The 16,486-nt window shown below is 38.5% G+C and overlaps 1 protein-coding gene across 1 annotated transcript in view; it reads left to right on the forward strand.

Moving 5' to 3' along the window:
* EYS (EGF-like photoreceptor maintenance factor) overlaps positions 1–16,486 on the forward strand; it is a 636,352-nt gene that overhangs the window by 170,092 nt on the left and 449,774 nt on the right. The window contains exon 11 of the mRNA XM_088531218.1: positions 7,713–7,834. Coding sequence (XP_088387344.1) covers positions 7,713–7,834 — 122 coding nt within the window. The remainder of the gene's footprint in view (positions 1–7,712; positions 7,835–16,486) is intronic.

Here is a 16,486-nt window from a genome sequence, read left to right on the forward strand (position 1 = left end):
CCAATTTAGCTAATTAATTACTTTAAAAGTTGGAGACACCAGCAGATTAAAAACCTTCTTTGTTACTCCTCTAAGCTTTGCTTAGAATTTAAATAAATGATTTTTATCGTTGATATCAGATAATATATAAAAACTTGCTGTCAGCAGTTTCAGCATGTCAGACTGTCTATGGAAAGATGTATAAATAAGCACTGAGAGTGTATTAGCTTCTGAAAATCCAAAATGGAATCTCAAGTTCTGCATATAGATAGTAATTAATATTAAGTTAATTAATCTAATATTTCACACTTTATGGAATTCTTAGTGCACCAAGCATACCGGCTTTTGCAGCTTAGATAGAGTGAAATAAAAAAAGCTTCATTATCTTAATGTAACAAATAAGAAAATGACAGCTAATTAATCTAACCAGTAAGATTTAGCAGTCAATTTGGCTGACATTTTAGAATTATTAGTTGTGGATTTTAGCTGAGCAATTCAGTTCTTGTAGCACTATTTAGAAATAATATTTTTCATTGTGATTTTTCTTCAGTTCTGAATTCACGCTTCATACTTTATTTTCACCTTCATCTTGCATGTTGTTCTTTTCAAATTGTTCATCCAATGAATAGCAATATTAAAAATTATACTGCTAATTTTGTGTCCATTTTTTTTCCCCCAAAAGGAGATTCTTTGACGTGAGACTCTAACTGTTACAGAGTAAAGATTTAGTAACTAATATTAGGGTAAATTTTATTTGTTACGAAGTCTAGGGAAGAAACTGGGGGATATGCAGATTTTCTTCAAGTATCGTTTCTTTGATGCATAAGGCAGCAAAGTTAATGCATTCACTGTTTGCACGTTACTGTGAAGAACATGGAAATAATTAATTACCAGGAAAATGAAATAGAGTGTAATTGCTGGGACTTGATTCTGTATAGAGCTTATTGTAGCATGGATTTCTTTGGTAAAATTTAAAGAAAGGGTTAAACCAACTGAAGATGAACAGCTGTTGCCATAATGAAAAATGGGAATAATCTGGCTTTGTTAGTTACTGAATATATATGGTTATGTAAATGAGTAAATCAATAATAATTTAGAAGACTTAAAGTAAGAATATCTGAAAAACACTCTTAAAGTAACAGAAAATACTGCATAAGTAATTGTAAGAACTTCATATGGTTTAAAGCAATTGCTTGTATGATTTCACTGGTGCTTATATTTTTATGTTCGCATTTATTTTACAAGGTTAGGTGGACTGCTATTAGGACTGACAAAATTAAGTTACATAAAGGTTTTCTGTAGGAAAAAGACTGCTTTTGGCAAAACAGAATTTTGTGATGAAAAGTTTTCTGTAGAGACAAATTTACTATTTTGGAGGAGAGAGTAAAAAAAAAAATCCCAGACACAAACTTGTTTCTTGTAGGAGTATGTCTCTAAATATGTGCTAATAGTAAGTAATCTTAAAATATCCTTACCATTATCATATACGGCCCTAAGGGAAATGATTTAGCTGAAGAACTACGTGGAGAAGAATAGGAGATTTCCATATTTTCATTTGAATGTTTTTATTTTCAGGCAAAACATTTTTACTACTTTGTGTTTGCCAAAACAAACAAATCCCAAGTGCAAACAAAGTATGGCACACCCTTTTCCCCCCCAATCCACTCTCTCAAGATGGAATAGCTTGTTTTGGAGTTTTGCTTTGGACATGGAAAAAGTGCTTGGATGTAGATTTCTATGGTAAGCATTATTCCTAACCTACATATGCAAAGCATAGGCTTGAAGATTTAGCATGTTCATAATTCAGATCCTTGTTGTGTTTGGTGAACCTTTTTCTTCATAGTTTCTATGTGCCAGATGTTCAGCTGCCGTTTTCCAGTAAAATAGCATTGACTGAGGCTTAAGAAAATGATTAATTCCTCATTTACAGTGTTGGAGAAGGGAAGATATGCAAATGTTCTCAAATAAAGCTTTCTTGCCACCCACACAGTTAATTGGGTAAAGACATACCAATGTGCATATGTGGTTCTGGGTTATGTATGCTGGAGATTCAAAATTACAGCTTCTTCACCATGCGTGCAGCAGATAGGATCAATTCTTATGATTACTGTTCTATGCATACTGTGCAAAGAAAAACTATGTTTTCTGTAAAACATTTTTTTTCAGGTACTAGCTCATTTATCACATTCTTTGGAGGACAAGCAAAAGCTGATTTAGAGGGACTCAGAGGTACCATTTATTTTGATCTGATTGCTATGGGTAATACATATCTACAGTAAATAAAGTGGAAGAAGTATATAAATAGGTAACAAATCCTTTTCCTCCAGTCTCTTACCTGATTCATTATGTAGTTTGTATTATGTAGCTTCGTGTCATCCTAAGGCGTTGGGTGTGTTCTATACCCTCACTGTTAGGAATTAACAGTAGTGTGTGGTTATGTAAAGATTACAGGCATCCCAGATTGTAAGGAGATAAAATCAAGGTTTTGTAATTTTTTTTGTAAAAGTTTTGTCAGGGCACAGTGAGGGCTGTCGGCTTCCTAAGGATCCAAGTGTTGAGAGGAATCCTAGATTGGCAGGATAGGGACCTCAGTACCCCCTGCACTGCCCACTGGCCCCAAGCAAGGAGCAGAGCAGTCTGTTGACCAGCCCTTAACCCCGAGTATTAGGCAAATCTCTGGTGATGAGGCAAGCCTGAGGTCTGCCTGGGAAGTCAGTCTCCAGGAGAGGGTCAATCCTAGTGAAGGTAACCAAGGATCAGGTAAGTGTCCCTTGCTGGGCATGTCCATGGTCATATCGGAAAGTCAGTCCATTGTTTGGGATCCAGATCAAAGGAATCTGACCAGTCAGGGCCACAGTTGTGACTAAGATGGAAAGTGGCACTACTGCAGTCTAGCTCAGGCACAGACTAAAGGCTCAGGGCTGAGCGAAAATGGGACTGTGGGTCATAAGCTGGGAGTGAGGACAGAGGCTGCAGATGAGGCTGGGCATGGCCATTAAGGCTTGCTTTAAGGCCCTGATATTGCCTGAAAAGGAGAGACATCATTGCCATGTGCCTATATATCTGTCAGTCCCAGAATCAAAATAGGACAGGTAGCAGTGCTCCCAAGATGATAAGCTTTATCAGTTCAGGAATTCCCTCATCAGTTCATTAGATGAGAACGATATTATGCACTTGGGGTTGACCAGAATCCTTTTGCAGAAGAAAGCTGGGTCTGCCAGAGGCTGTATTTTTCGTAGGGGCTGTTCTTTTAAGTTCACAGGTGTTAGAGATAGATTTTTCTGTTTGGATCTGAAAATTTCTGGCCCAGCGTGGAATCAAATGAACTTTCTCTTCCTTGTTACGGGCAGGAAAGTCCTTACCTCTGCACACTTGAATAAAAGCTAGGGTAAAACACGTTAGATAAACTTGCAGTGGAAGTGCATGCAGGTCTGTCATGGCCTTGATGTGATCTGCTTTGTCTTTTGTTGTTAAGGATATTCTAAGCAGTGTAAGTGCCTGCCAAATCATTTTATTGAGTGCAACAGTAAGGACCATCCTTATGTTGTACATATGCTGTCATCTTTGTAATTGGTGCATGGGAGTAGTGAGGCTTAGGCTATATAGAGATACTGCTACACTAAAAACACGTCATCTAAGAATGCGGACACTTAAGTATATGCAGTGTAAATGTGCGTAGAGACTTCCTGATTGGTTCTGTAGCTTTCTGCTTAAGCTGGTTTATCCTCAATTTTTTTCCGTGCTTCTATTACATAACTTCTCCCATACTATCCTGCTGTAGACATTCCAACCTTGGTAACCAAGGTACCAAAAATTGGTAACTTGTTTTGTAGGAAGAAGCTGAGGAGCATGGGTCACACAAAGAAGTTTTTGCTCCTTTTTTACTCCTCCTCCTCCTGTCTGATTCTAAGCATCTCTCCCGTTTTCAGCAGCAGAGAAAGGGAAAAAGTGAGGGTTTTTATCTTCACTTCCAGGCCATCAGTTGAAATAGTGATTTTTGACTAAGGGACAAAAGCCTGTATAATCTACAGTGGTCTGCAGACGTCTGGGACCACTGCATGTTTTTTTGATGTGTTTCTTTGAAAAAGAGAGCATCTCTTAGTAGGGTCCTTCTGATTATCATAGTTGGGAAAAATGGAGTCATGAGGTATTCGAGAAGAATCAAGGCACTCGGAAAACCAAAAGAATTTGGCTCCAATGGTGAAAGATGAGAGAAGTGCTTTGGGAGAAATGGTCAAGAGAGCTAAAGCAATTTTCCCTTCTGCAAGAGGAGATTTCTTCAGTGACAGATGAGACATAGGGGTGGCCTGTGTTGTCATTTATTTATTTATTTAATTACTGAAGATTTCCAAAAACAATTATGTACTTCCGGTAATACTAATTTGTCTGTTACTGTTATCTATAGCATGTCTGTTTGATTAACTGATCCATAACAAGTCAGCAATTCAGATTTTATATGTAGTTTCTTCTGTGGATAGTACTAAAATCTTGTATACATCAATCTTTTCACCCGAGAAGGCCTGCTGCACTTGACAGAAAAAACAAAATCAAATATTTGTTATATTAAGAGAATGAAGTAGTTCACAGCAAAAGGAAAGATAGCCCTTTTTGTTCAATTGTCATATCTTTAATGTTTCTCTCCTTTCTCTAGTTGTCATTTGCTACTGTCTTTCTTTCTATCAGTTCACTTTTAAAAACAGGTTTTTAGAGTTAGATGGGACACACTCTGAAACCTCTCATTGTCTGTCTTCTTTCACCTTCATGGATATAATTCCGGATTAAATGCAAATAATAATGCAAATAGTAATACTGGTGCAGAGCAATTACTTTAAATGTTCCGTTCACTAGAACAATTCCTTAAACTACTCTAATGCTGCAAATGTAGTGCTTTACAGTGGGCCAAGTTTTAAAGCAGTAATGTATTAGATATATAGATATATATGGATTAATTTTAATAAAATGATGAAGTGGCACATTGTCCTGCTTGTTGTCCTGGAGTCTTTCAAAATAAGTTTTAGAGTTTATTGGTCCTGTGCTGATCTCCTGTGCAGAGATGCATTACACTTACCCTGATAGAAACTAATTGAGCTTCTGTGCCAGTTGCCAGAGCCTGGGGGGTGTGTGTCAGAGGAAGAAACACTCTTCACATCTCCTTTCCTTATACTCCTGCGTTTATCTGTTACCTGCTGCCAAGCACTGGTTGGAAGATGGTGATTAGTGAACCTGTGCAAGTGCCTTCCCCCAGTATTTGCATTGCTATGTACAGTAACTATTTGTTGTTTTCTTTTTTGGATTCCTGATATTGGAGAGGTGGTTTGTATTATGTTTTTGGCTGTAATCTCTTTGGATCATATGGAGAATGGGCACAGAAAGATACTGATAGAAAATGTTATTAATGTTTGTTTTCCTAGACAGATTGTGGTTTCAATGAATTTGTTCTATTAAAATAAATGCTAAGTCTATTATATACATACCTATCTTATGCTGTATATAATCAGATATATCTAATACAGATTATCCGACATATATCTGATAATGATATGTATCTGATTATATGCAGCATAATACCAGATATACCTGATTCTATATATAATATATAATATGATCTATAGAAATATGTAGAGAATTAAAAAAAAAAATATATATATATAGAATAGATACAATATATTGTAACACGGGGTCTTCGGTTACTGTAAACCAAAGTAGAGAAACAAAATAATAGACAATACTTTTTAGTTTATGTATGTGATACCTATGCATAGTATGCATGTATTTGAGTAGATTTTTGCGTTTGAGATGACAATCCTGATACAATCAGAAATAAAAGTGCAAAGCTTAGAATTTAAGTAGCTGTTTGATGAATGTTTTTAATGAAACCAGAGAATTATTGTTACTTTCTAAAGAGAATTGTTATTGTGATTTTGAAATCCACTTCTGGAAGATTTTGGAGGGATATAAAATATACCATTTCGTCTTTTTTCTGCCTAACACAAAGATCTAACCTGACAGTAATGTTTAAGAAAGTTTCTAATAATTGCTTGTCAGTATGTATTTGCAGTCCAAATTTCTGTATATTGTGTTCATACCTTCATTGTCTTCATTCTGTTGTTTTCATGGCACTGAGAAATACTCAGCAAGTGGAGGAAACCTTAAAGCAAACTTTCAAAATCACTAGATTATCTAACAGCTCTTTTTTTTAGATGTATCTGTGATTTTGTAGAAAACACTGGCCTATGGGCTAATAATGTAGTTACAAAATATTTTCTTTTTTCTTCCCTTGACACAATATCCAGATTTTTTTTTTCTCTTTCAACAATCACCCCTCCATATCTTTCTTACTCAAAAAATACAGAGTATTTTAATGAAATCTCTTTGTCTCCCATATTAACCTTTGACTTAATGCTACCCAATGTCTTCTAATACTTCCTACTTGTATTCATGTTGCCAATTTTCCTCTCTCTTTATGGAGAATATTTTATGTTTTTTTTGAGTCTGAATTCAGGAGCACAGAGCAATGGCAGTAAACCATCAATTAAACTCTTATTTTTCCCTCTTGTTTTAACAACTAGAACACACATTTTTAATACTTCAGTTTTTAAGATTTTAAGAGATTATATAACTCCTCTTTACTATTAATCTAAAAGTGCTGTTAATCTAAATCATGCCTTTCTGAGCATGATGGTTCATGTTTCCTAAATAGAGACTCAATAATAGAACCGATAATGCAATGTGATTTCTAGGCTCCAGATACCTGGAGATGCTACTGATTTGAACAAGACCGGTATATTTTACATTACATCATCATGCTGTGACAGTTTATTTATGCAGTTAGTTTTAAAAAACAAAAACACTTTTTTGGTGTTTATTTGACAAAGGCTTCCAGTTTACATGGATTTTAATAGAATCTAGAATCTAACCTAAAGCCAGTTGCAAGTTTAGCAAGTAATGAAATAATTTACATTAGTCACTCTTGCCATTGAAGTTCCACAGGTTTTGTTAGAAGGTAGCTGGTGTGTTACAGACTGACAAACTTTGTATTCACAACTCCACTTTGTCAGTGCATTAGTACGATGACCTCAGGGCTAAAAGACTTCTATTTTTAACACTCAGGATTACTATCTAATATTATCTTTATAGGAGACAATAGTTCTCATGCCATGAGTTGTGCACAATTAAGGTACTGATGCACAATTTAATATTAAAGGTATTAAACAAGTTTAATAGCTATATACTCTTGAGAACTTCTATAATTATTTTATACTGTGTGCTGTTAGGACTGCATGCTGGTGAATATAACCAATGTGACTATAAATACCTGTCTTTTAGGCACATCAGTCTAAGATCTAAGGGAGATAAGTTTATAGAAGAGAATATCTTTTATTAGCTTGGATGAGGGAGGAGGCAAGGCTTTTGAGTACAGAAGGTGATCATATAGAAACTTAAATCTTAGGGAATGTAGCATGCCCACTTCATGCTCTCTCTTTTTTTTTTTTTCGTATTAGTGGCTCAGATTGTCTATAAAGCTTTCAGGTTTTGAAATAGTTTCAAGTCAAGAAAAAAAAACCAGTAGCTAGTAATAGAATAGCTGAAATGATGCATTATGATTTTTAGATTCCAAACACGCATAGATGTGACTGATTTCTTGTTATTTTATGAGATACATTTTAAATATATTATTTCAAATATATTAATATAAAAGTAAGAGATTGATTATTTTTCTTAATGCACCACAGAGATACCAATGTGCTTGCCTGCCTGGATGGGAAGGAACATTCTGTGAATATGAATCAAATGAATGTATTTCAGAGCCTTGTAAAAATAATGGCACCTGCACAGATCTTTTCAACAGCTATCGGTAAGAGTTTCATCTTCTCACTGTGTGATTATGTTCCAGGAATGACAGACTTATGCGTCTGGTTATTATTGGTGAATGCTGTGTTACTGCAGAAAGAGGAGCAAACAACCTCTGCTGTGGATGTACGTTTATTTGAAGACAGCAACCATAACGAAGTGTAGATGGAAAATTAAACACATCCATTCAAAGAACTTAGCAAATGATCTAATTTAGAACTGTATTTTATCAAAGAAATTAGGGGTTTTCTTTCTGTTATATATGTCCTGTAAGCACAGGTGATGCTTTAGGAATAAAAGTTGTGTAGATTTAGATTAAGAGATTGTGTCGTTGCTGCCACCTTGTGGTTTAGAATGAAGACAAAATAGTAATTTGTATAAAATTTACAACTACACTGGGAGAAAGCCTGAGGATTTGACACTATTTGCAGCCATACTGTGAGAGAGCCTGAAGATTTGACACTAACTATATTACTTCCAACTTAAAACACCAATCTTTTTTCCATTCATACATGTAAGATTAAAAAGTGATTTTGTTTAGCATTATAAGGATAAGGACTACTTAAAAATCTTGAAATCAGTTTTTGTCGTTAGTAATTACAGCCAGTGTTCACCTCTATTATTATGTTAGTATTAGGCCCGTCATTTTTAATGTGAATGTAGACTTTAATAGATACTGATATAGAGGCTTAAAACCACACAATGTAAGCAGTTTAGTGTACTCAGTCTAGTTGTTGCCCACTGAGTACATTTCTGATAATGCAATCATGAAACAGAAAGCAAACCTACCACAGTTGAAAATAGACAGGTAGTTCCTGGTACCAAAGATAAATCTAACTAAGTCCAGTGCTATTACTTCTATGCTCATTTGACACAGTTTATGATTAGACCGGGTATAATTATGTGTTTGAATGAAGATGATTCTGAGGAGGAAAAAAGATACTTTGGGCTAAACATTTTTTTTGTATTGTGACATGACACTAAACTTGCTGTTTTTTGTTGCTTTTCAAATGTTTTATTTTAAAAATAATAAAATCAATTTAGGAAGCAGAAGATTTTGATTATAGTGAATGTTTATCATTTTTTCATACTAATTTATTTTCAGGATTTAACGTAAATACTTTCCCTCATGCTAGAGCTGCATTTTTACATAATATTTGAGGTACTGTTTTGGCATATGATTATGGCTCTTAATCCAATCATAGAAAAATAAAACTTTAGAGAAGTTCGGAAAAAAGTTAAAATATTTGTAATTGATTTTTTCACTTTCTTATATGTACTGGAAGATGAAACTTTTTTTTAAGACTGTTTCTATTAGTTTTTGTAGCTTGTGTTTTCATAACTTGTATTTTTATGTTCTTTGTAGACTAGTAACAAGTCTGTAATTGCATAGTCTGTATATCTCATTAGCTGATACCTGATAGCAGCTTACATTCTTATGTATGATGGTGGATTATATAGACAAACATGGAGTTGCACCATTCTCAAGAAAAATTGTGGATCATAGAATCATAGATTCGTTAAGATTGGAAGGGACCTTCCGTGTTGAATTTCATGAGGTTTTTCACCGCCCAGTTGTCCAGCCTGTCCAGGTCCCTCTGGGTGGCAGCACAGCCCTCTGGGGTATCAGCTGCTTCTCCCAGTTTGGTATCATCAGCAAACTTGCCGAGGGCTAAATTGAACAGGACTAGGCCAAGGACTGACCCCTGAGGGACACTGCTAGCTACAGGCCTCCAACTAGACTCTGCACTGCTGATTACCATCCTTTCGGCTCTGCCATACAGTTGTTAATCCACCTCAGCGTCTACTCTCTAACCCAAAGCTCTGGAGCTTGCCCAAGAGGATGCTGTGAGGGACGGTGTCAAAAGCTTTCGTGAAATCCAGTTATATAACATCCACCGCTCTCCCCTCATCTACCCAGCCAGTCATTCCATCATAGAAGGCTATCAGGTTAGTCAAGCATGATTTCCCCTTGGTGAACCCAAGCTGACTACTCCTGAGCGCCTTCTTATCCTCCACATGTTTGGAGACAACAGCCAGGAAGAGCTGCTCCATGGCTTTTCCAGGAATGAGGCTCATTGGCCTATAGTTTCCTGGATTCTTCTTGCCGTATTTGAAGACTGGCCTGACATTGGCTTTCTTCCAGTCCTCTGGCACCTCCCCTGTTCTCCAGGACCTTTTGAAGATGATGAAGAGCAGCTTAGCAATAGCATCTGCCAGCTCATGCAGCACTCTTAGCTGCATCCCATCAGGGCTCATGGATTTGTGGATGTCAAGTTTCCCTAAGTGCCCTCTTACCCAATCTTCTTCTACCCAGGGCAAGTCTTCCTCTCTCCAGGCACCTTCTCTGGTTTCTAGGATGTGGGATTTCAGAGGTCTTCTCTTGGTAAACACTGAAGCAAAGAAGGCATTCACTAGCTCTGCTTTTTCTGTGCCTTTCGTAACCAGGGCACCCACAGCATTCACCAGCAGGCCCACGTTTTGTCTAATCTTCCTCTTAGCATTGATATATTTGAAAGAGCTCTTGTTATTTTTAACATCTCTTGCCAAATTTAATTCCAATTGTGCCTTAACTTTCCTTGTTATATTCTTGCATTCCCTGGCAACATTCCTGTATTCCGCCCAAGGACCCTCTCCCTTTTTTCCACTTTCTTTGTAATGCCTTTTTCTGTTTGAGTTTTGCCAGCAGCTCCTTCCTTATCCATGGAGGCCAGGATGCTTGAATATCCTGCACTGATGTATAAGGCTATCAAATGACATCTTAACTATTCTTTCCAGATAGCTTCTGCAACCATTAGGTGTATTGCAGAAGGTAGCATGGCTTCTTCAGGTTTTCCTCGTAGGTAATTACAGGAGAATGAAGTACAGGACTCCCTGTTGTACAAAAAAAAAATTAGAAGTTTATTTTCTGGATTGAGCAAACACCGAACAGTTACAGAAGTTTTTGAAGGAGAATTGCTTTGAACTGTAAGCAGCAAAGACATGTTTTCTCAGAACTGTTTGTTCTATTTGACATAGCAGAACAAAAAAAAATTAGGCATATTGTTGAATCATAGTATGCAAGGGTCATGATAAGTGAAACGGAAACAGCTCTTTCAGAGACGGCAGTTGTTAAATCTGGGAATCTGAGGATTAGCAGCCACAATGAAAATGAGCCTGGACCAGTTTTGTTGTATAATCTAATGCAATTTCATTTCAGTCATTAGAGTTGTCCTAGTTTACAGTCAAAGATGTTAAAAGACATTCTGCTTATTTTTACTAACATCAGAAACTTTTCCCCCATTGTCTTTTTAGCACTTTTTTTTTTTTTTCTTAAAAACAACATCAATGAAATAAACCAAAAAGTGTGGTCTTGGAGTACCTAGCCAGTGCCAATGTGTAATATCTGACCCTGAGGCCACTTAGCCGTATCTACAAAGTTAAAATTACCTTCTGAGACAGTCTAACTCTATCTTAAATGCCTAATAGGAAAGATCTTTGGCTCCCGTTAACTTGAATTGTGCCTATGAGATGTTCTGGATGAGCACTAGGAATTGTTCTGAGAACGTGTCATGGGTAGATAATGCAGTTGCTTGACCTGTGCCTGTTTTCTTTCAGTGTTTTTTTTTTCCTGGTGAAAGCATAGCTGCTGGCAGTGACTGTGTAGAATTGTCTAAATTTGGGTGCAGGTGGGCACCCCGCTGTTAGTGCTCATCACCCCTTACTGGCTAGGAAATGCTTGGCCAGCCCTCTCTGGAAATTAATGGAATGGATGGATGACATAGCTTTCTTTGATACCCTCGATAATACTTGTTTATGTCATCAAAGTATTTTCAAATCCATCTGAAAAGCACAGTTCCTGAAAACCTAAAGTATTCTTTATGCAACAGCACATAAAATGTATCATTATAGAGAAAAAAAAAGAATAAATAGAATGCAAATTAGTACGCAAAATAAAACTCTTCCAGGATTCAAATCTGATAATGAGAAGAATAAGTCAAACCGTTATTGTTAGTTAGAAATTCCACCAGTAAGTTCCTCATGTACTATTTATTTTTTGAACCTTGCTGTCGAAACTAGAGGATCAACAAGTACCCTAGGACTGATAGCTTTTCTTTGTGGATTCCTGGTTCATTCCAGCTTATTCTTGTTCAGCTTACTCTTGTTCTCTTTCTCCCTGTTGCCTTTTCAGTTTGGCACATGGTACTGCAAAGAAATGAATTTAGAATCATTTCATGCATTTGCTTCCAATGCACTGTGTTCCTGACTAATTCTCACTGCAGCATAAACACTCAAATTATGTCTCTGAACATTTATATACAGATACATCTGTTGTCAGCTACATTCCCTGCTTGTGCTGTATCCTTTTGTGCTCGCTCTTTTGTGATATTTCTGAGATTCTACCTTAATAACATCAAACCCTAATTAAAGCCTTTGGGTCTCCTTTGCTATTACCAGCTTCCAGAGAAACTTTAAAGTGAAAATCTCTTCAGCTCTTCTCACAAAATAATAATGGTGTTTTCTAGGTGAACTTGTATTTCTAATGAGGTTCAGTTGTTTCAGATCTGACTTTAAGCTGTATGACAGGAAAATTTGGAAAGCTACACAGGTGTCTTTCATGGGGCTCACTTCCTTCTGCATATCCAGAGAACTTGCACTTTAAAATCCGGCTAAAATACTGAGTTATGTTTTGTAATGTATTTATTTCCAACACACTATGTCCCTCTAATTCTCATTACATTTTACCACATTTCATTTCACAGCACCTTATTCTCCATACATGAGTTATTTCTGGACTCATTTAGCTTATCTTGTGCTATCCTTCTTTAGCACTACTTCTTTGGTTTGGTATCCATGCCACAGTCATCTTGTTCCTCTTTACTCATATACACTGAGAATTTGGGTAACCGTATTGAGACCAAAGTTAGTCTTAATCTGTTTGCTTCATGTTACTCATTCAATTCATTCTCAGATATAATATCTCACTGTTTAACTCCCTCCCTTGGGATTTGAAAACAAGTCTTTTCAAACTCAGAAAAGCTCTTTATTCCCCTCTTCCAGAGAGGATTTATTTGGGGAAAAAAAAAAAAAAAACAGAATTGAAAGCACACTTTACATATGCCAGAACTATAGACAGTTTATTCTGTGCTAAGAAGTGCAATCAGGTGATTGCACTTACGCTGCAATTATGGGTGTGTAAATACCTCAGGCACAAAAGCATGCATATTTGTGCATTGTATTTCTAAGATACGTTTATGGATCTTAAACTGTCAAGAAATTAAAGAGTAAATTGTGGCATGATTATAACTTGAACGCAGAGTTCATCCTGCCTTCTGTTTTTGCTGGCACTCCTTTAAACTATTGCTGTTTCCTGTATTTTTTTTTTCCCCACCCAGAAGCAGCCAACAGCTTTTCCCACAGATGGGGATCAGCTTGGCATTTAATGGTCCCAGATGCCAAACTCTGGAATGCTTTTTGCAAGCTGCATCTGGCTTCCTAGCTGGCATTTCTTTGGGGTTCTTCGTCCAGCTCTTCCTCTGTTGCTGCAGAGGAATCATTTGACTATTGTGCGTCTGACAAGTCTTTGCGCTGAACTTGTGATTTTTCATCTTAGTACCAGGTTATATCTGAGCCTCTTACTTGAACCATCTTCAGAAGATTTATGTGGTCAGTCAAGAGATGTACTAAGGAATTACCTAAAGAAAATTTATGAAAGGCCAAACAAATGTCTTCTCTAAAGTAGCAAATGTGCTATTGTTTTAATCACTGCTAAGGCTGCTAACAGCTAGAAATGTGTAGTGTGGTCTTTGTCACACTGCAGTATGTGATAGCAGCTTTAGGATTTTGACTGCCTTAGGCAAAAAACAAAATATTGCTGTGCCTTCTCAGTGGCATATACTAAACAGTCACTGACATTTTGCTACCCCTAGGGTACATTTTGGGCATTATTCAACAGTTTTTGGAAAGCATAGGAGCACTTTTACTCAAGACCTCAGTGAAACATGAAATTCAAAACAACAAACAATGAATACTTGGAAAAGACCTTCCTTATATCACACTTGACTCCTCGACTTTTCCTTCATGGATGGTAGAATTATTCCTTGTGGTATGTTTACTCATTGAGTGATGCATTTTAAATGAGTATTTTATAATCTTTTTTTGATTCCTATACCTAAAAAGAAATGAAAAGCTCACTATGATGAGCACAGGTTGAGAGAAGGGTGTGCAGAATGGTTTCTAATACAGACATCTTATGGTTGTGTAAATATGTAGTTTTTTAGGGCCATTGGAAAAAAAAATGCAGCGTTTCTAAGTAAATAATGTCTCAAATGCCTAAGTGCAAGTAACAGAGGCAGCCCAAAGATGTGTCAGTTCATGGGGCAGTTTCTGGACTCTGTTTTGAGATACACTGGATATTGTGGGAACTTACAGATTCATCAGAAAGCTACTGGGAGCTGTTTAAAGAACTTCAGAGTGCCTGCTGCTGCCAGGGAAGGAGAGCTATCTTGGCTACTTACCAGGGGCACCTTGACTGCTCGGGGACTCTAGCAGCTTCACATGAGCTCTGTCAGCTCAAATCCCCAATCAAAGGTTGCTTTGAGCTTTTTGTTTCCAGCTGACCCCTCGCTAAGGAGTGTCCAACAGTGGTTCAGCAGGTGCTGGCAGCTTATGTAGCTGCCAGGCTTATAACACAGCTGACAGAGGTTAGAAGCTTTGCTGAGGACAGTGTGTGTCAGGTGGTGGTGAGGTGCTACAGAACACAGACACACCTACAGGAGCATGGGCACATTAGAGACCTCAACCCAGAATGAACTCCTGAGGAAGGACACATCACTGCAGGCTTGGAGCTGTGGAGATTCCTGGAGTTTCTCACTGAGTCTGAGGCCTGAAGAGACTGTGTCCTTGCCTGCAGAAGGTGTGTGCTGGTCGAGGATCTCTGTTGCAAAATGAAGAAGCTCAGGAGGCGGTCAGCAGACTGCACAGCATCAGAGATGATAAAGAGACCAAGTCTTCTCAAAAACTCTACAGATAAAAAGCGTTTGAGCTCTGAACTATATACTGGAAAAAGGAGTAAGCAGCGTGTGTGCTTTGCACTTTGGGAAGTAGAGACCTGTGATGACTTGGGACTTCTGGTAACTGGATGATGTCTGTTGCTTCACCTACTGATCTGCAGCTGCCATAGTAGAAGAGGAGAGGTTAGGAGCACTGTGCAGGGAAACATCTGAGTGAGCTTACCCGGGAGGAGTTGAGTGATAGCAGTCCCTGCTGTGAGGGACAGAGACACCTACCTGCTGACCTAACAGGCTTGCTGTCTACAGAGGTTCGCTGCTTACCAGAGGCTCAGATGCAGCAGTGTGTGGCAAAAATGCCAGGGGAAATGAGCATATAAAGTCTGATGGCACAGGATGATGTGGACGAGATCAAGATCAGCTGCAGGTATCCCATCTCAGCAGTATGCACAGAAATAAGTAAGTGCCAAGAGGGTGGCATGGTAGGGGGGAAGATTTTCTCAGGAGTAAACGTGACTGGATACCATCTGAAGTGCACACTAACAGAGAGCAGAAGGAACAGGCGAGAAGTCAGAGCTGTGTGCGCAGTTGGCAGGGCTACAAATCTCACTCACTGGGGTCACAGAGATGGGATATCCCACATGACTGGAGTGCTGCAGTGAATGGATGCAGGTTCTTTTGGGGAGGGCTGTCTGGCATGGTGAGGACAGGTTGCCCTTTATGTGAGAGAGGAGCAGGGGTGCCTGGAGCTCTACCTGAGGATGGATCATGAGCCAGCTGAGTACTTATGGGTCAGAATTGGCAGGCAAACCAGTACAGATGATGCAGTGGTGGATGTCTGCCACAGACCACCTGATGAGGAAAAAGTAGCTAAGGCCTTCAGACAAGCAGACAAGTGCAGACAAGTCTCTAAGGACTGAGGTCTGCTGCAGAGACAGCAAAACAAGCTGCAAGCAATCCTGGAGGTTTCTAAATAACATTGGTGGCATAGGCGCTTCCTGAGAGGTGTGGCCAAGGACTCAGTGAAAGTTGTGTTCAATCACAAAGGAGGAAGAATCACAGAATGCTTAAGGTTGGAAGGGACCTCTGGAGATCATCTAGTCCAACCCCCCTGCTCCAGCAGGGACACCTAGATCACGTGGCACAGGGTGGCATCCAGGCGGGTTTGGAAGATCTCCAGAAAAGGAGACTCCACAACCTCTCTGGGCAGCCTGTTCCAGGGCTCGGTTACCCTCACAGGAAGGAAGTTCTTCCTCTCATGGAGATGGAACTTCCTGTGTTTCAACTTGCACTCATTACCCTTGTCCTGTCACTGGCCACCATGGAGAAGAGTTTGGCCGCATTCTCTTTATGTTCTACCCTCAGGTACTTGCACATCTTGATCAGATCTCCTCTCAATCTTCTCTTCTCCAGGCTAAACAGGCCCAGCTCGCTTAGTCTTTCCTCCTAAAATAGATGCTCCAGTCCCTTAATCATCTTTGTTGCTCTATGCTGGACCCTCTCCAGAAGCTTCACATCCCTTTTGTACTGGGGAGCCCAGAACTGCACCCAATACTCCAGGCGCGGCCTCACCAGAGCTGAGCAGAGGGGCAGGATCACCTACCTCCACCTTCTGGAGAGACTCTTCTTAAAGCTCCCCAGGATCCCATTGGCCTTCTTGGCCAGGA

Source organism: Tinamus guttatus, unplaced genomic scaffold (genome assembly GCF_059628265.1).
Source record: "Tinamus guttatus ecotype Peru unplaced genomic scaffold, ASM5962826v1 Tinamus_guttatus_pri_ptg000402l, whole genome shotgun sequence".
Classification (NCBI taxonomy): Eukaryota; Metazoa; Chordata; class Aves; order Tinamiformes; family Tinamidae; genus Tinamus; species Tinamus guttatus.